The following is a 21127-nucleotide window of genomic DNA, read 5'->3' as shown; positions in this document are numbered from 1 at the left end:
TAGAGCTGCTTTTCCCTGTCTGGAGGGCACCTAGAAGAAGGCTGGGGAGGGGCTGTGAAGAAGAGTCTGAATCTCTCTCCGTGTCAAACCATCCTCCCTCGTCCTGTCACAAGAGGCCCTGCTCAAAAGTCTGTCCCCAGCTTTCTGCTCTGCCTCCTGAGGTACCCAAAGGCCCCCAGAAGGTCTCTGTGCAGCCTTCTCCAGGCTGATCAAGGCCAGCTGCCTCTGCCTGGTCTCCCAGCAGGTCACTGGATCGTTTCTGTGGCCTCCTCTCCCCCACTCCATGGCTCCATGGCTCTGCTGTGCTGAGGACTCCAGAGCTGGCCCTGCAGGGGGGCCTCAGCAGAGCAGAGGCAGAGGGGCAGCCTCTCCTCCCTGCCTCTGCTGCCCAGGCTGCTGGGGCTGTCTTGGTGTCCTGGGTGTTGCCAGGTGCTGTGACACTCTGTCCTGCATGCCAGCTGCCCTTAGGCACCTGGGATCCTGCCCTGGAGTTCTGCTGTGCCTCAGCAGAAGGCCCCAGGGCCGTGGCCGTGCTGCAGCTGTGTTGGGGCAGTTCCATTGCCTCTGGCTGTGGTCAATGTCTGCTCTCCCTGAGCTGCTGTTGCTGCTGGGAGATGCTCTGCAGGCATCCCCAGGGCCTTGTCCCAGCCAGCCAGGGGCACGCAGCTGGTTTGTGTCTCCTGGGGCAGCAGGAGCTGTGTGTGGGCTCCCTGCGGGAGCAGCTTGGCAGCCCTGGCTTCTGGGAGGCTTCCTAGGGCTGCTCTGGGTGAGCTGCAGCAGAGGGGCCACAGGCAGCTCCCCTATGGGCTCTGGGCAGCCCTGTGCCCTCTGCTGTGGCACCCAGGGCATAAGACAGCACTGGGAGTGCCTTGGGGCCAAGCCAGAGCTGCTGGCTGCTGGTGGCTGCTGCTGGCTGTCTGCTGGTGGATCCTGGTGGCTTCTGGTGGTTGTCTGCTGGTGGATCCTGGGGCTGCTGGTGGCTGACTGCTGGTGGATCCTGGTGGCTGACTGCTGGTGGGTCCTGTTGGCTGCTGGTGGATCCTGGTGGCTGCTGCTGGCTGTCTGCTGGTGGATCCTGTGGCTTCTGGTGGTTGTCTGCTGGTGGATCCTGGTGACTGCTGCTGCCTGTCTGCTGGTGGATCCTGGTGGCTGCTGGTGGCTGACTGCTGGTGGATCCTGGGGCTGCTGGTGGCTGACTGCTGGTGGATCCTGGTGGCTGACTGCTGGTGGGTCCTGTTGGCTGCTGGTGGATCCTGGTGGCTGCTGGTGGATCCTGGTGGCTGCTGGTGGCTGACTGCTGGTGGATCCTGGTGGCTGCTGGTGGCTGTCTGCTGGTGGATCCTGGTGGCTGCTGGTGGCTGACTGCTGGTGGATCCTGGTGGCTGATGCTGGCTGTCTGCTGGTGGGTCCTGGTGGCTGCTGGTGGCTGTCTGCTGGTGGATCCTGGTGGCTGCTGGTGGCTGACTGCTGGTGGGTCCTGGTGGCTGCTGGTGGCTGACTGCTGGTGGGTCCTGGTGGCTGCTGGTGGCTGACTGCTGGTGGGTCCTGGTGGCTGCTGGTGTATCCTGGTGGACACTGGTACTGGCCCCGGGCCGAGGTGATGATGGCTGTGTCCCCTCCCCAGCCAAACCCCGGGGCGGGGCTTTGGGTGCCCCAGGAGGGAGGGCTGGGAGCAGGGCAAGGCTGGGAGGGGGGAGGCCTGAGCGCCGCTGTCCCACGCCGCAGTGCTGAGGACATTGCCGGCACGAAGCTGCTTTTGGGGCAGGATTGAGAGAGGAGGTTGCCCCTGGAGCCAAGCGGAGGTTCTTGTGCTGGGGGAGAGGCCCTGGGAGCTGCAGCACTTGCCATGGTGGGGACCCCCGGGGGCTGGGGCCCCTTCTCTTCTCCCTGCCCCCACAGCTGGACAGGCAGCAAACTTTCCATGACTTTGATCTTCTCTCTGGGATTCTCTGAAGTCAACTTCTTGCAGACTTTCAGTATTTCAAGAGGCCTCTAAGCAAGCTGGGGACAGACTTTTGCCTAGGAGCTGTAGTGACAGGACAAGAGGGATGGTTTGAAACTCAAAGAGGGAGGTTTAGAGCAGCTGTCCTGTGAGAGCTCAGTGCCGCCAGGCAGGAAACTCCAGCTGCCTTCCCCTGGATCCTGCCCGTGCTTGGCTTGTACCCAGCCTGCCAGCACATTGCTGCCTCCTGTTCCAAAGGGAAAAACCTCTCCTAGGATGCTGCAGGGTTTGAGCTGAGCAGGGCCTGATGGTCCAAGCACAGCCCTGAAGCATGGAGCATGTCCCACTGCCACCATGCTGGACCCTTGAGAGCTGCCAGTGTGTTGCCTGCTGGCCAGGGAGCACTGCCTCCAGGAGTCCTCTGCCAGCTTGCTCCCTCTCAGTGTGCTGGGGATGGGCTGGGGGTGCAGCCTGGAGGAGGCTGAGGGAAGACCTTCTGGCTCTCTGCAACTCCCTGGAAGGAGGCTGGAGCCAAGAGGGGGTTGGTCTCTTCTCCCAAGGAAAAAGTGATAGGAGGTGAGGACATGGCCTCAGGTTGCTCCAGATTGGACATGAGGAACAAATTCTTGCCCTTGAGGGCTGTCAAGTCCTGGCCCAGGCTGGTCCCCATCCCTGGAGGGGTTTCCTGGAGCAAAGGGTGGCTGCAGTTGGGGTTTCTTTCCATGAAGGAACTTCCATTCCCATGGGACATTCCCTTGGGTTTCTGTCTAGCTCTGGTTGAGTGTCTCTGGCTGTGGCTCTGTTCCCTCAGCAGCCAGAGCTGGCCTGGCTGCCCTACTCCTCTCAGCCATGCTCCTGATCCATGTTCTTAGGCTCAGTGCTCTTTCTAAAACACAAACCCAGCTGCTCTGGTCAGCAGAGGGTGATCTGCTGGGGGTGATGAGGGTTGGATGCTTCCTAAGGGATGCCAGGGCACCCTACCAGCGAGGCCAGTGGTGCCCAGACTGGCAGATAGAATCCTGGAATGGTTTGGGTTGTGTGACCGGTTGAGGCTGTCCCCTTAAGAAAGGCAATGTGGTGGAGGGAAGTTGGTAAACGAAAAGAAGGATCTAAACTGATTTCATTGGTAGGGTGGGAGGAAGCACCTCCTGAACTGGGAGTGCAGGAGGGTATCCTGGGCACTCCGGCACTTTTATCTTCAGTCTTGCTTCCGCTCCTCCGCCGAGCAGCAGCTCTCTGTGCTGGGCTTTCGGCCAAGGCTTTGGCCTTGAAAACTGATAAACTGCAAGGCCTGCATTAATTGCTTTCCAATTAACACACAACTGCTGCTAACTCTTTTCTCTTTCTCTCTCTTTCTAACCCGCTTCTGGGGAAAGGGGGAGAGAGGGGGAAGCAGAGGTGGGGAACCCCCTCAGCAGAGGGGGGAACTCTCATTTCTGTGCTACTCTGTTGTATATCTTTGTAACTATTGTAAATTTGTATATATTCCCCTGAATATCCTACATTGCTTTGTAAATATACAGCATCCCATTGCTTTGCTAATTCAGCTGCGAGGTTTTTTTTCCCCTTTCCCTTCAATTTTCTTTCCCTTTACTTTACAGGGGGGAGGGAGGAGGCTTCTTGGCCTTACCCTTCCAACCCTACAACAGGTTGGAAAGGACCTTAGAGATCTTCTAGTTCCATGGGCCGGGCCATGAGGAGTCCATACCCTGCAGCTCCCCACTGACATCTGCAGAGGAAGCCATCTGAGGCAGCAGCTGCCAAGGGGGAGCTGCAATGGCCTGGAGCTCTTCCTCCATCCCCTTGCAGCCAGGTCAGGCCAGCTCAGGGTCTGATCCAGGGCGACCTGCAGGCAGCCCCTTGGAAAAACACTGCTGGGTGGGAAGCACCAAGGGCTGCTGCTGGCCTGCCCACAGCAGCTGAGAGGATGTGCCTGACAGGATTATGGTCATTAATGTGATGAATGGAATGATAATTCCTGTCAATTAGGTGATTTTGATTAAAGCAAAAGCAGGAGCATGAATGGTGCAGTGGGGGAGCAAAGGCCTTGCCCTGCAGAGCTGATGTGGGGCTGGAGGCATGGCTGTGATTGAAGGGGCACAGCTCTTTGCTGTGAGGTCAAGCACCAGCGACCCTCTGAAGCTGCCATTGCCGCCTCTGGGCTTGACCTGTGCTCAGCATGGTGCCCAGCTGGCACGGCCCTGGCCCAAGGAGGTCTTGGCCAGAGAGATGTTTCCCTGCTTCCCCACCACCTCCTCAGGCAGCCTCCTGCAGTGTTCTACCACCCTCACAATAAAGAATTCCTTCCTCGTGTCCCAGCTAAGTCTGCCCTGCTCTGCTTTGAAGCCTGGCCCTCTTGGCCTGCCACTCCCAGCCCTTGTCAGAAGTCCCTTCCCAGCTCTCCTGGAGCCCTCTGCAGGTACTTGGAAGGCTGCTCCAAGGACCCCCTGGAGCCTTCTCCAGGCTGAGCAGCCCCAACTCTCCCAGCCTGCCTCCAGAGCAGAGGTGCCCCAGCCCTCTGCTATCTTGGTGTCCCTCTTCCTTCCCTGCGTTCATGGTGCTCTGAGTCTGGGTTACCTGTGCTGGGTTTGCTTGGGAATGTCCCGGGGCTGCATCAAGGGAGTGTGGCCAGAGATGGAGAGAGGGGATTCTGTCCCTCTGCTCTGGGGTGACCTCGTCTGCAGGACCAGGTCCAGCTCTGGAGCCCCCAGCACGAGGAGGACAAGGACCTGATGGAGAGGATCCAGAGAAGGCCACAAGGAATGATCAGGGGGCTGGAGAACCTCTGCTGTGAGGACAGGCTGGGACAGCTGGGGTTGTCCAGCCTGGGGAAGAGAAGGCTCCAGGGAGACCTTAGAGCTGCTTTTCCCTGTCTGGAGGGCACCTAGAAGAAGGCTGGGGAGGGGCTGTGAAGAAGAGTCTGAATCTCTCTCCGTGTCAAACCATCCTCCCTCGTCCTGTCACAAGAGGCCCTGCTCAGAAGTCTGTCCCCAGCTTTCTGCACAGCCTGCCAGCAGCACCTGGCCCTGCCCTGCCACACCAAACCCTGCTCGTGGGCTTCACACCAAGCCCACACTGATTCCCAGCTGCTGCCAGACTGCCTCAGCTTCTCCCATTCCCAGCAAGGCCAGGGGCTGGGGGCTGCACTTAGGTCATGGCTGCCCCATGAGGCCTCCAGGCTTGGGGCAGAGAGACTGGGAAGTGCCCAGCAGAGACAGACCTGGGGGTGCTGGCTGGCAGCTGAAGCTGAGCCACTGTGTGCCCAGGTGGCCAAGAAGGCCACCAGCAGCCTGCTCTGGACCAGCAATTGTGTGGCCAAGGGTGTGGAGTGAGGCACTGGGGAGGCCACAGGTGAGCTGTGTGTCCACTTTTGGGGCCTCACTCCAAGGAGAACATTGAGGGGCTGGAGCAGGTCCAGAGAAGGGCAATGGAGCTGGGGAAGGGTCTGGAGAGCAGGGCTGGGGAGGGGCAGCTGAGGGCCTGGGGCTGTTCAGTCTGGAGAAGAGAATGCTGGGAGGAGATCTGTTGAGGAATGGCTTGAATTGCAGGGACATGGTTCAATGGAACAGCTGTTTGACCAGAGTGTGTAGGCCAGACTCCATCTTGCTGTTTACTGCTCACAGCTTAGCTGCTGTGCTGATGCAGCAAGGCCACCACTGCCCTGTGACTGTGCTGGCAGTTTCTCACAAGATAGCAGCATGTGAAATAGTTACTTATAAGATAGTAGTATGTGAAACAAAGCATGTGTGAAACAAGGAGCTGCTGAGAAAGGAGGCTGTGGAGCTGCACGTAGGCCTGACCACAAGCAGGTTGGATAATATGATGTAACCCTGGACTAAGAGCTAATAGAATAACGACACCTGTGCATATTTAGCTGCTGAACATACTGTATAAGCTGTGCTTCTGAACAATAAAGTTGAAGCCTGCTGATCAATCATATTGATTGCTGCGAGTCTTTCCCTCTCTGTTTCTCGCCGTTGGATCGCGTCCCAACAGAGATCTTCGTGGTGTTCATCAGTATCTCAGGGGTGGGTGTCAAGCAGCAGGGGCCAGGCTCTTTCCAGTGGTCCTGAGAGAGGACAAGGGGCAAGGGACACAGACTGGAGCACAGCAAGTTCCACCTCACCCAGAGGAGAAACTTGTTTGGTGTGAGGGTGCTGAGCCCTGGAGCAGGCTGCCCAGAGAGGTTGTGGAGTCTCCTGCTCTGGAGACTTTCAAGACCCATCTGGATGTGTTCCTCTGTGGCCTGCCCTGGGTGATGCTGCTCTGGCAGGGGCTTGGACTGGGTGATCTCCAGAGGTCCCTTCTAACCTGGTTCTGTGACATGATCTGGGGGGCGGCACTGAAGACATCCTCCCCAAGACTGCTGCTGACACCAGACTGGGTGAGCTGCAGCAGAGGGGCCACAGGCAGCTCCCCTATGGGCTCTGGGCAGCCCTGTGCCCTCTCTGTTGGATTGCTCTTTGTGTCCTTACAGCTGCTTTCAGCCTTCTTTCCCTCTGCCTCGGTCTCCCTCCTTCATTTCTTTCTCTTCCCCTTTGGTAAGCAGAGGGCTTCATGGGGAGCAGCTGTCACTCACCTGGGGGCCAGCCCAGGGCTCAGCCCTGGCACCAAGATTAAACTGATCCTGCTGGGCCTGCCCAAAGCAGAGGCAGAACTGGCACCAGCTCTTCATGTGGCAGAGGTGTGGAGCAGCAGCTGCAGCAGAGGGCAGTGAGGCACTGACCCCTTGCAGCAGCACCCCTGAGCCCGGCAGGAGCCCTGCCCACGGTGGGACTGCTCACCCTGCTGGGAGCCACCTCCTGATTGCCCCTGGAGCATTTGGTGACAATGGCTTCAGGCCTTTGTGCTCTGACTCCCATCCCGGCCAGGGCCTTCTGCCTCCTGCATTAGAGTGCAGCTAAAAGCCCCAGGGGCTGCCCAGCCTTTCCCAGCGGATCAAATATCAACCCCTCTGGGCCACTCCCAGGGAGAGTTTCACTGCAGAGAGCCTCCTTAGAGAAATACCATCTTTATTGCATCCAAAGCTACAAATCAGACAACAGGACAGAGCTCACAGACAGACACAGACAGACAGGTCCCATCCAGAGGGTGCTGCTCAGTGCCTGGCAGTCCAGCTGCAGAGCAGTGACAGTGCTGTCCTTCAGGGGTCTGTACTGGCACCTGTACTCTTTAGTATCTTTATCCCTGCTATAGAGAGGGGGTCGAGGGCCCCACCAGCAGTGTGCAGATGGCACCAAGCTGAGTGGTGCTGTTGATAGGCCAGAGGGACAGGATGGCATCCAGAGGGACCTGGCCAAGCTGGAGAGGTGGTGCCCAGGGGAACCTCCTGAGGTTCAACAAGAGCAAGTGCTCTTATTGCAAGAGCAATGGCTTCAAAGTAGAGCAGAGCAGCTTTAGACTGGATGTGAGGAACGAGTTCTTCACTGTGAGGGTGGTGGAAGCCTGGAACAGGTTGCCCAGGGAGGTGGTTGGGGCCCCATCACTGGAGGTATTCAAGGGGAGGCTGCACAGGGCTCTGGGCAGCCTGAGCGAGTTGGGGATGCCCCTGCTGAGTGCAGGGGGAGTTGGACTGGATGAGCTTTGGAGACCCCTTCCAGCCCCAACTATTCTGTGATGCTACAAAAGAGAGGAACCAACTAACTAACTAACTAACTAACTAACTAACTAACTAACTAACTAACCCTGAGTCCTGTGTCCAGTTCTGGACCCCTCAGCTCAAGAAAGAGGTTGAGGTGCTGGAAGGTGTCCAGAGAAGGGCAACAAAGCTGGGGAGGGGTCTGGAGCACAGCCCTGGGAGGAGAGGCTGAGGGAGCTGGGGTTGCTTAGCCTGGAGAAGAGGAGGCTCAGGGGAGACCTCATTGCTCTCTCCAACTCCCTGAAGGGAGGTTGTAGCCAGGGGGGGGTTGGTCTCTTCTCCCAGGCACCCAGCACCAGAACAAGAGGACACAGTCTGAAGCTGTGCCAGGGCAGGTTTAGGCTGGAGGTTAGGAAGAAGTTCTTCCCAGAGGGAGTGATTGCCCATTGGAATGTGCTGCCCAGGGAGGTGGTGGAGTCACCATCACTGGAGGTGTTTAGGAAGAGCCTGGATGAGGCCCTTGGTGCCATGGTTTAGTTGATCAGATGGTGTTGGGTGAGAGGTTGGGCTCGATGATATCGAAGGTCTTTTCCAACCTGGTCTATTCTATTCTATTCTATCCTATCCTATCCTATCCTATCCTATCCTATCCTATCCTATCCTATCCTATCCTATCCTATCCTAACTAACTAAGCAAGTAACTAAGTAAGGAAATAAGTAAGTTAACTAACTAACTAACTGAGAAGCCAACCAACAGGCAACAAGGAGAAAGCAACAAGGAGGCAAAGGAGGCCAAAGTCAGAGGAGCTGCTGGTGAAGGATCTCCCAGACCATCTTCTTCCTGAAGCTGGGCATGTGTCTCTGGAAGGAAAGCCAAGAGCCATGACATGGGAAGCCACAGCAGGCAGAGGCAGGCAATGGCCACGACCCCCTGGCTGCTGCCTCTTGCCCAAGAGGAACCTCACAGGTTCCGCTAGGAAGCAGGCACAGGACACAAGGATGGAGAAGAGAGCTCTGCCCTGCTGAGCCCCCTTGGAACTTCCAAGCCAAGCAGCCCTGCCCCAAAGCCAGAGAGAGGGAGGCACAAAAACTCAGCCCCTGACCCAGGCACAAGGCAGAGCTGCTGAGCAACCTCCCTGGCTCTCGTGCCCAGAGCTCTGGAGCTGCCCACAGCCCTCACTCACCTGGCTGAAGGTGATGGCTCTGTCCCTGCAGATGGACTCAGCATATTTACAGAGGAAGACCCCGCAGTCACTCTGGTTCCTCTGCTGAGGGATCTCCTGGGGAAGGCAAAGCAGAGGGAGAAGTTCACTCCCTGGGCAAGAGAAGCCGCCTGGCAGCTCAGGCTCCCAGCTGGCAGCCCAGCAGTGCTCACGTACCTGGGCCCCCATGCTGTGCAGAGCCCACTCGGCAGAAGCCAGCTCCAGGCCTCTCCTGCTGCGGCTTTCCTCTTGCAGGTATTGGCTGTGCAAAGCAAACCCAGCCCTCACACCCTGGCCTCACCTCTGGCACAACCAGTGCCAAAGCTCTGGGGCTAAGGCTGCTGGCTGCAGAGGGGCCCTGGCCACCAGCTCTCCAGGCAGCACTGGTTGGATGCAGAGCTGCTCCACCCTTCCCCAGGCAGCTGCTGTGACCTGCTCAGGAGAGCACAGGGCTCCAGGGACACTGGACTTGGCTCTGGGGGGCCACTCTCCTGCCCTGGCTCTGCAGAGCTGCTGGAGGAAGGCTCCTCCCTGCTTGTGCAGCACTGGCAGAGACATCTACGGAGGAGCAGCTGCCCCAGTGCCCTTCCATGGGGACCTCTGGGGCGTGGGTGGCAGACTGCAGGCCCCCAAAACCCTGAGTGCAGGGCCTCAGGGGAGAGCAGGCAGGTAGCCAAGGGCATGCAGCTGGCAGCAGGCACATCAAAGGCTGCTGCTTTCTGCCTCCAAGAAGTAGGAAACCTTGCAGCCAGGAGGCAGAGACAGCCTCTGAACCCCTCCGAATGCACAGCACAAAAGCATTGGCTGAGCAGCTACTTACAGCAGAGCCTGGCAGATCTTCATGCCCCTCTGCCCCAGCGAGTCATAGTAGCTGATGGTCTTCCTCCTGACATCAATGACCTGTGGTTGGAAGGGGACTGCTGGACAAAGCACAGCCTTTGGCTGCACACACAGCCAGAGCCTCCTGACTTCCCTGGTGAGGATTTCACCCCCACCCAGCTCTACCAAGAAGCCACTTGGACTCACCACCAGTGCCCAGTGTACCCCCAGGTGGATGGGAACCAGGATGATGTCCTTCTGGAAGATGTCCAGGCCCCTGGTCCACCTTCTCACCCCCTCATAGCCACCAGACACCAGCCTGGGGTAGAAGAAGGTGCTAAAGGCATGGACAGAAGGGTATCCAGCCTTCCTGCTCCTCTCTGCCACCAGCTGCAGGTAGAAATTGATGACCTGTGCCAGGAAGAAGCAGCTGGGGATGTAAAAGGGGACCCAGCTGCCCCAAAGCAGAGCAGGGCAGGCAGGGCAGCAGCAGTGGCAAAGCCCTGCTGAGCTCCATGCCCCTGGGCTGCAGCTGCTGTACCTCATCGTTCAGCCACTGGCCCTCCCTGAGCGTGCCCATGGCCTCCCGGGTGACACGGAGCTTGAAGGCACTGCTCAGCACCTCCCGAGGGTCACCTGGGCCCAGGGCAGCTCTGGCTGCTGCCTCCAGGGCCTGCAATGCACAGGGAGAAGCACTTGTGAGGCACAGACCCCAGCACATGGGCCCCTGGGCAGCTCCCCGCTCCAACAAGGGCTGGCAATCGAGGTGCCCGAGGGGGAGCAGCTTCCTCTGCCACCTTGCACAGCCTCTGGCAGCTGCCAAAGCCTTGCTGACCTCTGCTGCAGGCCCCCTGGCTGCAGAGCCCTGGGGCTTCTCCTTGGCCTTCAGCGGCCTCTTCCTCGCCACCGAAACCTCCCCGGCGTCGTCAGAGGTGACCTCAGCTGGGGAACAGAGAGCCCACAGGAGACCAGGGTTGGAAAGGGCACCAGGAGCTCTCTTTGGCCTAAAGGCCTCTCCTCAGCCCCCCCTGGAGCAGTGGCACTGGCTCCAAGGCACAGAGCCCTTTGCCCCGAGCAGCTGCTGCTGGCTTCGCAGGGGTTGGCTCCTGAGCAGTGCTGCAGAGCTGGAGCTCAGGGCCCGAGCCCCGAGTCTGCCAGCCAGAGGGGCCAGCCCAGCCTGCTGGGGGGCACATTCCCTGCTGCTGCAGCTCACAGCAATGCCATTTCCCTCTGCCTGCCAGCACCGGGCAGGCACCTTCCTTCACAGCCCAGCTGCAAGGCATTTCTCCTCAGGCAAGCAGGCGCTTGGAGCTGGCAGAGCCACAGGGCAAGGACAGGGAGCAGGGAGCTCCCAGCTGGGACTTCAGCTCCTCCTCCTGCTGAGGGCTCTGGGCTCCCCAGCACAGAGAGGGGCCTGGGGGAGCTCCTGAGAGCGCCGTGCGCGGGGCCGTGCCCCAGGAGACATCCTCAGGCACTGGCTACAGCCATGGCCAGGGGCACAGAAGGGCTGCAAAGGCCACGGGCTCAGTGGCAGTGCTGAAGGACAAGAGCCAGAGCTTTCCCAGCTCCAGGCAAGCCAAGGAACAGCTGGCAGCTTGACCTCTCCTGCCATGGCCAGTACCTGACTTCTGCTTCTTGCGAGGCACCTCCTGCTCCTCATCCTCCACAAGCTGCACAGCTCTGAGGGAAGAGCACACAGAGCAGTGCTTGGCAGCCAGGGGCAAGCTGCTGCCAGGCTGAGTTCCCTGCACTCCCACCTCTGCCAGGCCATGGAGCCCTCGCAGAGCCCTGGCTGCCTCACTAGAGCGGGGAGGCTCTGCCTCTCCTTCTGCTGAGGCTTCCCAACCCTTCCTGCCTCTTCCCAGCCCCAAAGCATTGCTGACACCCAGCAAGGAGCTTTCCTCTTTGCTCCAGGCAAGAGCGCACCGGAGGCCCTCTCAGCTCCCAGCTCAGGACGCTGGTGGCAAACAAGAGGAGCCCAAAGCGCCTGGAACCTGCGCTCGGGAGCTGGCTCCGCACGGGAGCAGAGATGCTTCTCGGCTGCTCCTATCCTCGGCAGCCGCCGAGAGCAAGGGCAGAGAGCCTTCTGCTCCGGGAGCAGCCCCTGAGGGACCTGCCAGGCTGCGACCCCGTCCAGCCGCAGAGGGCACAGCAGCCCCGCAGGGCACAGCAGCCCCGGGTGCCCTTCCCCAGCCAGCGCTGCCCGCGGCAGCAGCCCCGCTCCGCCCCAGCCGTGCCCGCCCCGTCCCGCCCGCGGCTGGCTGCGGGGCCTGCGCAGAGCTCTGCAGCGCCGCTGCCTTCCCGAGCCTCGTCCTGCCTGGGCGAGCGACGCTTCTCGCACCTCCTCCGTCCCGCTGCCGGCGCAGCGTCCGGCGGGGCCATGGCTGCAGCGCCACTGGAGGGGACGTTGCCAGGGCGGCTGCTAGGGACGCTGCCGGCTCTGACGTGCCACCTCTGTGACCTGGCCCTGCCACCCTGCCGATGCCGCAGCACCCGGGGGCCCCGCTGCAGCCTCTGCTCTGCCCAGCCGCTCCCGGCTGCCACGGATCCTGCCTGCTGTTGAGTTCGGCCTCTGGCTCCTGAGCTGTGCCTCCCCCAAGGCTTTGCCTCAGGGGCTGCCCTGCTGTGCCCCTGCCGGGGGGCTGAAGCAGTGCCAGAGTGCCAGAGCAGTGGGGGAGCAAAGTCCTTGCCCTGCAGAGCTGATGTGGGGCTGGAGGCATGGCTGTGATTGAAGGGGCACAGCTCTTTGCTGTGAGCTCAAGCACCAGCGACCCTCTGAAGCTGCCATTGCCGCCTCTGGGCTTGACCTGTGCTCAGCATGGTGCCCAGCTGGCACGGCCCTGGCCCAAGGAGGTCTTGGCCAGAGAGATGTTTCCCTGCTTCCCCACCACCTCCTCAGGCAGCCTCCTGCAGTGTTCTACCACCCTCACAATAAAGAATTCCTTCCTCGTGTCCCAGCTAAGTCTGCCCTGCTCTGCTTTGAAGCCTGGCCCTCTTGGCCTGCCACTCCCAGCCCTTGTCAGAAGTCCCTTCCCAGCTCTCCTGGAGCCCTCTGCAGGTACTTGGAAGGCTGCTCCAAGGACTCCCTGGAGCCTTCTCCAGGCTGAGCAGCCCCAACTCTCCCAGCCTGCCTGCAGAGCAGAGGTGCCCCAGCCCTCTGCTACCTTGGTGTCCCTCTTCCTTCCCTGCGTTCATGGTGCTCTGAGTCTGGGTTACCTGTGCTGGGTTTGCTTGGGAATGTCCCTGGGCTGCATCAAGGGAGTGTGGCCAGAGATGGAGAGAGGGGATTCTGTCCCTCTGCTCTGGGGTGACCTCGTCTGCAGGACCAGGTCCAGCTCGGGAGGGCCCCCAGCACGAGGAGGACAAGGACCTGATGGAGAGGATCCAGAGAAGGCCACAAGGAATGATCAGGGGGCTGGAGAACCTCTGCTGTGAGGACAGGCTGGGACAGTTGGGGTTGTCCAGCCTGGGGAAGAGAAGGCTCCAGGGAGACCTTAGAGCTGCTTTTCCCTGTCTGGAGGGCACCTAGAAGAAGGCTGGGGAGGGGCTGTGAAGAAGAGTCTGAATCTCTCTCCGTGTCAAACCATCCTCCCTTGTCCTGGCACAAGAGGCCCTGCTCAAAAGTCTGTCCCCAGCTTTCTGCTCTGCCTCCTGAGGTACCCAAAGGCCCCCAGAAGGTCTCTGTGCAGCCTTCTCCAGGCTGATCAAGGCCAGCTGCCTCTGCCTGGTCTCCCAGCAGGTCACTGGATCGTTTCTGTGGCCTCCTCTCCCCCACTCCATGGCTCCATGGCTCTGCTGTGCTGAGGACTGCAGAGCTGGCCCTGCAGGGGGGCCTCAGCAGAGCAGAGGCAGAGGGGCAGCCTCTCCTCCCTGCCTCTGCTGCCCAGGCTGCTGGGGCTGTCTTGGTGTCCTGGGTGTTGCCAGGTGCTGTGACACTCTGTCCTGCATGCCAGCTGCCCTTAGGCACTCGGGATCCTGCCCTGGAGTTCTGCTGTGCCTCAGCAGAAGGCCCCAGGGCCGTGGCCGTGCTGCAGCTGTGTTGGGGCAGTTCCATTGCCTCTGGCTGTGGTCAATGTCTGCTCTCCCTAAGCTGCTGTTGCTGCTGGGAGATGCTCTGCAGGCATCCCCAGGGCCTTGTCCCAGCCAGCCAGGGGCACGCAGCTGGTTTGTGTCTCCTGGGGCAGCAGGAGCTGTGTGTGGGCTCCCTGCGGGAGCAGCTTGGCAGCCCTGGCTTCTGGGAGGCTTCCTAGGGCTGCTCTGGGTGAGCTGCAGCAGAGGGGCCACAGGCAGCTCCCCTATGGGCTCTGGGCAGCCCTGTGCCCTCTCCGTTGGATTGCTCTGTGTGTCCTTACAGCTGCTTTCAGCCTTCTTTCCCTCTGCCTCGGTCTCCCTCCTTCATTTCTTTCTCTTCCCCTTTGGGAAGCAGAGGGCTTCATGGGGAGCAGCTGTCACTCACCTGGGGGCCAGCCCAGGGCTCACCCCTGGCACCAAGATTAAACTGATCCTGCTGGGCCTGCCCAAAGCAGAGGCAGAACTGGCACCAGCTCTTCATGTGGCAGAGGTGTGGAGCAGCAGCTGCAGCAGAGGGCAGTGAGGCACTGACCCCTTGCAGCAGCACCCCTGAGCCTGGCAGGAGCCCTGCCCACGGTGGGACTGCTCACCCTGCTGGGAGCCACCTCCTGATTGCCCCTGGAGCATTTGGTGACAATGGCTTCAGGCTTTTGTGCTCTGACTCCCATCCCGGCCAGGGCCTTCTGCCTCCTGCATTGGAGTGCAGCTAAAAGCCCCAGGGGCTGCCCAGCCTTTCCCAGCGGATCAAATACCAACCCCTCTGGGCCACTCCCAGGGAGAGTTTCACTGCAGAGAGCCTCCTTAGAGAAATACCATCTTTATTGCATCCAAAGCTACAAATCAGACAACAGGACAGAGCTCACAGACAGACACAGACAGACAGGTCCCATCCAGAGGCTGGTGCTCAGTGCCTGGCAGTCCAGCTGCAGAGCAGTGACAGTGCTGTCCTTCAGGGGTCTGTACTGGCACCTGTACTCATTAGTATCTTTATCCCTGCTATAGAGAGGGGGTCGAGGGCCCCACCAGCAGTGTGCAGATGGCACCAAGCTGAGTGGTGCTGTTGATAGGCCAGAGGGACAGGATGGCATCCAGAGGGACCTGGCCAAGCTGGAGAGGTGGTGCCCAGGGGAACCTCCTGAGGTTCAACAAGAGCAAGTGCTCTTATTGCAAGAGCAATGGCTTCAAAGTAGAGCAGAGCAGCTTTAGACTGGATGTGAGGAACGAGTTCTTCACTGTGGGGGTGGTGGAAGCCTGGAACAGGTTGCCCAGGGAGGTGGTTGGGGCCCCATCACTGGAGGTATTCAAGGGGAGGCTGCACAGGGCTCTGGGCAGCCTGAGCGAGTTGGGGATGCCCCTGCTGAGTGCAGGGGGAGTTGGACTGGATGAGCTTTGGAGACCCCTTCCAGCCCCAACTATTCTGTGATGCTACAAAAGAGAGGAACCAACTAACTAACTAACTAACTAACTAACTAACTAACTAACTAACTAACCCTGAGTCCTGTGTCCAGTTCTGGACCCCTCAGCTCAAGAAAGAGGTTGAGCTGCTGGAAGGTGTCCAGAGAAGGGCAACAAAGCTGGGGAGGGGTCTGGAGCACAGCCCTGTGAGGAGAGGCTGAGGGAGCTGGGGTTGCTTAGCCTGGAGAAGAGGAGGCTCAGGGGAGACCTCATTGCTCTCTCCAACTCCCTGAAGGGAGGTGTAGCCAGGGGGGGGTTGGTCTCTTCTCCCAGGCAGCCAGCACCAGAACAAGAGGACACAGTCTGAAGCTGTGCCAGGGGAGGTTTAGGCTGGAGGTTAGGAAGAAGTTCTTCCCAGAGGGAGTGATTGCCCATTGGAATGTGCTGCCCAGGGAGGTGGTGGAGTCACCATCACTGGAGGTGTTTAGGAAGAGCCTGGATGAGGCCCTTGGTGCCATGGTTTAGTTGCTCAGATGGTGTTGGGTGAGAGGTTGGGCTCGATGATATCGAAGGTCTTTTCCAACCTGGTCTATTCTATTCTATTCTATTCTATTCTATTCTATTCTATTCTATTCTATTCTATTCTATTCTATTCTATTCTATTCTATCCTATCCTATCCTATCCTATCCTAACTAAGCAAGTAACTAAGTAAGGAAATAAGTAAGTTAACTAACTAACTAACTGAGAAGCCAACCAACAGGCAACAAGGAGAAAGCAACAAGGAGGCAAAGGAGGCCAAAGTCAGAGGAGCTGCTGGTGAAGGATCTCCCAGACCATCTTCTTCCTGAAGCTGGGTATGTGTCTCTGGAAGGAAAGCCAAGAGCCATGACATGGGAAGCCACAGCAGGCAGAGGCAGACAATGGCCACGACCCCCTGGCTGCTGCCTCTTGCCCAAGAGGAACCTCACAGGTTCCGCTAGGAAGCAGGCACAGGACACAAGGATGGAGAAGAGAGCTCTGCCCTGCTGAGCCCCCTTGGAACTTCCAAGCCAAGCAGCCCTGCCCCAAAGCCAGAGAGAGGGAGGCACACAGAGAAACTCAGCCCCTGCCCCAGGCACAAGGCAGAGCTGCTGAGCAACCTCCCTGGCTCTCGTGCCCAGAGCTCTGGAGCTGCCCACAGCCCTCACTCACCTGGCTGAAGGTGATGGCTCTGTCCCTGCAGATGGACTCAGCATATTTACAGAGGAAGACCCCGCAGTCACTCTGGTTCCTCTGCTGAGGGATCTCCTGGGGAAGCCAAAGCAGAGGGAGAAGTTCACTCCCTGGGCAAGAGAAGCCGCCTGGCAGCTCAGGCTCCCAGCTGGCAGCCCAGCAGTGCTCACGTACCTGGGCCCCCATGCTGTGCAGAGCCCACTCGGCAGAAGCCAGCTCCAGGCCTCTCCTGCTGCGGCTTTCCTCTTGCAGGTATTGGCTGTGCAAAGCAAACCCAGCCCTCACACCCTGGCCTCACCTCTGGCACAACCAGTGCCAAAGCTCTGGGGCTAAGGCTGCTGGCTGCAGAGGGGCCCTGGCCACCAGCTCTCCAGGCAGCAATGGTTGGATGCAGAGCTGCTCCACCCTTCCCCAGGCAGCTGCTGTGACCTGCTCAGGAGAGCACAGGGCTCCAGGGACACTTGACTTGGCTCTGGGGGGCCACTCTCCTGCCCTGGCTCTGCAGAGCTGCTGGAGGAAGGCTCCTCCCTGCTTGTGCAGCACTGCCAGAGACATCTACGGAGGAGCAGCTGCCCCAGTGCCCTTCCACGGGGACCTCTGGGGCGTGGGTGGCAGACTGCAGGCCCCCAAAACCCTGAGTGCAGGGCCTCAGGGGAGAGCAGGCAGGTAGCCAAGGGCATGCAGCTGGCAGCAGGCACATCAAAGGCTGCTGCTTTCTGCCTCCAAGAAGTAGGAAACCTTGCAGCCAGGAGGCAGAGACAGCCTCTGAAGCCCTCCGAATGCACAGCACAAAAGCATTGGCTGAGCAGCTACTTACAGCAGAGCCTGGCAGAGCTTCATGCCCCTCTGCCCCAGCGAGTCATAGTAGCTGATGGTCTTCCTCCTGACATCAATGACCTGTGGTTGGAAGGGGACTGCTGGACAAAGCACAGCCTTCTGCTGCACACACAGCCAGAGCCTCCTGACTTCCCTGGTGAGGATTTCACCCCCACCCAGCTCTACCAAGAAGCCACTTGGACTCACCACCAGTGCCCAGTGTATCCCCAGGTGGATGGGAACCAGGATGATGTCCTTCTGGAAGATGTCCAGGCCCCTGGTCCACCTTCTCACCCCCTCATAGCCACCAGACACCAGCCTGGGGTAGAAGAAGGTGCTAAAGGCATGGACAGAAGGGTATCCAGCCTTCCTGCTCCTCTCTGCCACCAGCTGCAGGTAGAAATTGATGACCTGTGCCAGGAAGAAGCAGCTGGGGATGTAAAAGGGGACCCAGCTGCCCCAAAGCAGAGCAGGGCAGGCAGGGCAGCGGCAGTGGCAAAGCCCTGCTGAGCTCCATGCCCCTGGGCTGCAGCTGCTGTACCTCATCGTTCAGCCACTGGCCCTCCCTGAGCGTGCCCATGGCCTCCCGGGTGACACGGAGCTTGAAGGCACTGCTCAGCACCTCCCGAGGGTCACCTGGGCCCAGGGCAGCTCTGGCTGCTGCCTCCAGGGCCTGCAATGCACAGGGAGAAGCACTTGTGAGGCACAGACCCCAGCACATGGGCCCCTGGGCAGCTCCCCGCTCCAACAAGGGCTGGCAATCGAGGTGCCCGAGGGGGAGCAGCTTCCTCTGCCACCTTGCACAGCCTCTGGCAGCTGCCAAAGCCTTGCTGACCTCTGCTGCAGGCCCCCTGGCTGCAGAGCCCTGGGGCTTCTCCTTGGCCTTCAGCGGCCTCTTCCTCGCCACCGAAACCTCCCCGGCGTCGTCAGAGGTGACCTCAGCTGGGGAACAGAGAGCCCACAGGAGACCAGGGTTGGAAAGGGCACCAGGAGCTCTCTTTGGCCTAAAGGCCTCTCCTCAGCCCCCCCTGGAGCAGTGGCACTGGCTCCAAGGCACAGAGCCCTTTGCCCCGAGCAGCTGCTGCTGGCTTCGCAGGGGTTGGCTCCTGAGCAGTGCTGCAGAGCTGGAGCTCAGGGCCCGAGCCCCGAGTCTGCCAGCCAGAGGGGCCAGCCCAGCCTGCTGGGGGGCACATTCCCTGCTGCTGCAGCTCACAGCAATGCCATTTCCCTCTGCCTGCCAGCACCGGGCAGGCACCTTCCTTCACAGCCCAGCTGCAAGGCATTTCTCCTCAGGCAAGCAGGCGCTTGGAGCTGGCAGAGCCACAGGGCAAGGACAGGGAGCAGGGAGCTCCCAGCTGGGACTTCAGCTCCTCCTCCTGCTGAGGGCTCTGGGCTCCCCAGCACAGAGAGGGGCCTGGGGGAGCTCCTGAGAGCGCCGTGCGCGGGGCCGTGCCCCAGGAGACATCCTCAGGCACTGGCTACAGCCATGGCCAGGGGCACAGAAGGGCTGCAAAGGCCACGGGCTCAGTGGCAGTGCTGAAGGACAAGAGCCAGAGCTTTCCCAGCTCCAGGCAAGCCAAGGAACAGCTGGCAGCTTGACCTCTCCTGCCATGGCCAGTACCTGACTTCTGCTTCTTGCGAGGCACCTCCTGCTCCTCATCCTCCACAAGCTGCACAGCTCTGAGGGAAGAGCACACAGAGCAGTGCTTGGCAGCCAGGGGCAAGCTGCTGCCAGGCTGAGTTCCCTGCACTCCCACCTCTGCCAGGCCATGGAGCCCTCGCAGAGCCCTGGCTGCCTCACTAGAGCGGGGAGGCTCTGCCTCTCCTTCTGCTGAGGCTTCCCAACCCTTCCTGCCTCTTCCCAGCCCCAAAGCATTGCTGACATCCAGCAAGGAGCTTTCCTCTTTGCTCCAGGCAAGAGCGCACCGGAGGCCCTCTCAGCTCCCAGCTCAGGACGCTGGTGGCAAACAAGAGGAGCCCAAAGCGCCTGGAACCTGCGCTCGGGAGCTGGCTCCGCACGGGAGCAGAGATGCTTCTCGGCTGCTCCTATCCTCGGCAGCCGCCGAGAGCAAGGGCAGAGAGCCTTCTGCTCCGGGAGCAGCCCCTGAGGGACCTGCCAGGCTGCGACCCCGTCCAGCCGCAGAGGGCACAGCAACCCCGCAGGGCACAGCAGCCCCGGGTGCCCTTCCCCAGCCAGCGCTGCCCGCGGCAGCAGCCCCGCTCCGCCCCAGCCGTGCCCGCCCCGTCCCGCCCGCGGCTGGCTGCGGGGCCTGCGCAGAGCTCTGCAGCGCCGCTGCCTTCCCGAGCCTCGTCCTGCCTGGGCGAGCGACGCTTCTCGCACCTCCTCCGTCCCGCTGCCGGCGCAGCGTCCGGCGGGGCCATGGCTGCAGCGCCACTGGAGGGGACGTTGCCAGGGCGGCTGCTAGGGACGCTGCCGGCTCTGACGTGCCACCTCTGTGACCTGGCCCTGCCACCCTGCCGATGCCGCAGCACCCGGGGGCCCCGCTGCAGCCTCTGCTCTGCCCAGCCGCTCCCGGCTGCCACGGATCCTGCCTGCTGTTGAGTTCGGCCTCTGGCTCCTGAGCTGTGCCTCCCCCAAGGCTTTGCCTCAGGGGCTGCCCTGCTGTGCCCCTGCCGGGGGGCTGAAGCAGTGCCAGAGTGCCAGAGCAGTGGGGGAGCAAAGTCCTTGCCCTGCAGAGCTGATGTGGGGCTGGAGGCATGGCTGTGATTGAAGGGGCACAGCTCTTTGCTGTGAGCTCAAGCACCAGCGACCCTCTGAAGCTGCCATTGCCGCCTCTGGGCTTGACCTGTGCTCAGCATGGTGCCCAGCTGGCACAGCCCTGGCCCAAGGAGGTCTTGGCCAGAGAGATGTTTCCCTGCTTCCCCACCACCTCCTCAGGCAGCCTCCTGCAGTGTTCTACCACCCTCACAATAAAGAATTCCTTCCTCGTGTCCCAGCTAAGTCTGCCCTGCTCTGCTTTGAAGCCTGGCCCTCTTGGCCTGCCACTCCCAGCCCTTGTCAGAAGTCCCTTCCCAGCTCTCCTGGAGCCCTCTGCAGGTACTTGGAAGGCTGCTCCAAGGACCCCCTGGAGCCTTCTCCAGGCTGAGCAGCCCCAACTCTCCCAGCCTGCCTGCAGAGCAGAGGTGCCCCAGCCCTCTGCTATCTTGGTGTCCCTCTTCCTTCCCTGCGTTCATGGTGCTCTGAGTCTGGGTTACCTGTGCTGGGTTTGCTTGGGAATGTCCCGGGGCTGCATCAAGGGAGTGTGGCCAGAGATGGAGAGAGGGGATTCTGTCCCTCTGCTCTGGGGTGACCTCGTCTGCAGGACCAGGTCCAGCTCTGGAGCCCCCAGCACGAGGAGGACAAGGACCTGATGGAGAGGATCCAGAGAAGGCCACAAGAAATGATCAGGGGGCTGGAGAACCTCTGCTGTGAGGACAGGCTGGGACAGCTGGGGTTGTCCAGCCTGGGGAAGAGAAGGCTCCAGGGAGACCTTAGAGCTGCTTTTCCCTGTCTGGAGGGCACCTAGAAGAAGGCTGGGGAGGGGCTGTGAAGAAGAGTCTGAATCTCTCTCCGTGTCAAACCATCCTCCCTTGTCCTGTCACAAGAGGCCCTGCTCAAAAGTCTGTCCCCAGCTTTCTGCTCTGCCTCCTGAGGTACCCGAAGTCCCCCAGAAGGTCTCTGTGCAGCCTTCTCCAGGCTGATCAAGGCCAGCTGCCTCTGCCTGGTCTCCCAGCAGGTCACTGGATCGTTTCTGTGGCCTCCTCTCCCCCACTCCATGGCTCCATGGCTCTGCTGTGCTGAGGACTCCAGAGCTGGCCCTGCAGGGGGGCCTCAGCAGAGCAGAGGCAGAGGCAGAGGGGCAGCCTCTCCTCCCTGCCTCTGCTGCCCAGGCTGCTGGGGCTGTCTTGGTGTCCTGGGTGTTGCCAGGTGCTGTGACACTCTGTCCTGCATGCCAGCTGCCCTTAGGCACTCGGGATCCTGCCCTGGAGTTCTGCTGTGCCTCAGCAGAAGGCCCCAGGGCCGTGGCCGTGCTGCAGCTGTGTTGGGGCAGTTCCATTGCCTCTGGCTGTGGTCAATGTCTGCTCTCCCT

At 60.5% G+C, this 21127-nt stretch overlaps 2 protein-coding genes across 2 annotated transcripts; both read right to left on the bottom strand.

The window, feature by feature from the left end:
* Nucleotides 1–8179: 8179 nt before the first annotated feature.
* Nucleotides 8180–11923, bottom strand: LOC137455667 (sentrin-specific protease 2-like). The gene is made up of 9 exons (XM_068166681.1): nucleotides 11670–11923; nucleotides 11163–11221; nucleotides 10377–10483; nucleotides 10083–10214; nucleotides 9749–9952; nucleotides 9543–9622; nucleotides 8900–8984; nucleotides 8705–8800; nucleotides 8180–8381 (listed from the first exon to the last, which is right to left on the bottom strand). Exons 1-9 carry the CDS (start codon nucleotides 11921–11923, stop codon nucleotides 8319–8321), a joined length of 1080 nt encoding a protein of 359 aa, XP_068022782.1. The 3' UTR covers nucleotides 8180–8318.
* Nucleotides 11924–15809: 3886 nt separating this feature from the next.
* Nucleotides 15810–19418, bottom strand: LOC137455666 (sentrin-specific protease 2-like). The gene is made up of 9 exons (XM_068166680.1): nucleotides 19165–19418; nucleotides 18658–18716; nucleotides 17872–17978; nucleotides 17578–17709; nucleotides 17244–17447; nucleotides 17038–17117; nucleotides 16395–16479; nucleotides 16200–16295; nucleotides 15810–15872 (listed from the first exon to the last, which is right to left on the bottom strand). The coding sequence occupies exons 1-9, from the start codon at nucleotides 19416–19418 to the stop codon at nucleotides 15810–15812; spliced, it is 1080 nt and encodes a 359-aa protein (XP_068022781.1).
* Between the last annotated feature and the right edge of the window lie 1709 nt (nucleotides 19419–21127).

This window comes from Melanerpes formicivorus, unplaced genomic scaffold (genome assembly GCF_026170545.1).
Source record: "Melanerpes formicivorus ecotype bairdi unplaced genomic scaffold, bMelFor1.0.p_v2 SCAF_103, whole genome shotgun sequence".
In the NCBI taxonomy this organism is placed as follows: Eukaryota; Metazoa; Chordata; class Aves; order Piciformes; family Picidae; genus Melanerpes; species Melanerpes formicivorus.
The sequence above is the reverse complement of the archived record's forward strand: the minus strand, read 5'-3'. Positions and strand labels throughout refer to the sequence as shown.